The following is a 235-nucleotide window of genomic DNA, read 5'->3' on the forward strand; positions in this document are numbered from 1 at the left end:
GCTGGGGCTGGCTGCCGCCGCCGCCCTCGGGAGCGCCGCCCATCGCCCGCTGCGGGCCCTGCGGCTCGCCTCCCGCGGGCTGCACGCCTTCCTCGCCGCCCTCCTTTCCGGGCTCCTGATGGCGCTGTCCTGCGTGGGGGGTCGGCGGCGACGGGCCGGAGCGCCCCTGGGAGTGTCCGGCTTCAAGGGCGCCACTCCTTACCCGCAGGCGCGCAGCCCCTTCGGCCCGCTCGAG

General features: G+C 78.7%; 1 protein-coding gene across 2 annotated transcripts in view; it reads left to right on the top strand.

Moving 5' to 3' along the window:
* The window catches only part of PRRT4 (proline rich transmembrane protein 4), an 8616-nt gene that overhangs the window by 6824 nt on the left and 1557 nt on the right, over nucleotides 1-235 (top strand). The window contains exon 5 of one of the 2 annotated variants that reach the window (XM_024763172.1): nucleotides 1-235. This exon is cut by the window's left edge and continues 42 nt beyond it. The exons of the other annotated variant lie outside the window; for it this stretch is intronic. Coding sequence (XP_024618940.1) covers nucleotides 1-235 — 235 coding nt within the window. 2 annotated transcript variants of the gene reach the window in all.

The sequence above is a fragment of the Neophocaena asiaeorientalis genome, unplaced genomic scaffold, assembly GCF_003031525.2.
Source record: "Neophocaena asiaeorientalis asiaeorientalis breed wild unplaced genomic scaffold, Neophocaena_asiaeorientalis_V1.1 scaffold681, whole genome shotgun sequence".
NCBI classification, from domain to species: domain Eukaryota; kingdom Metazoa; phylum Chordata; class Mammalia; order Artiodactyla; family Phocoenidae; genus Neophocaena; species Neophocaena asiaeorientalis.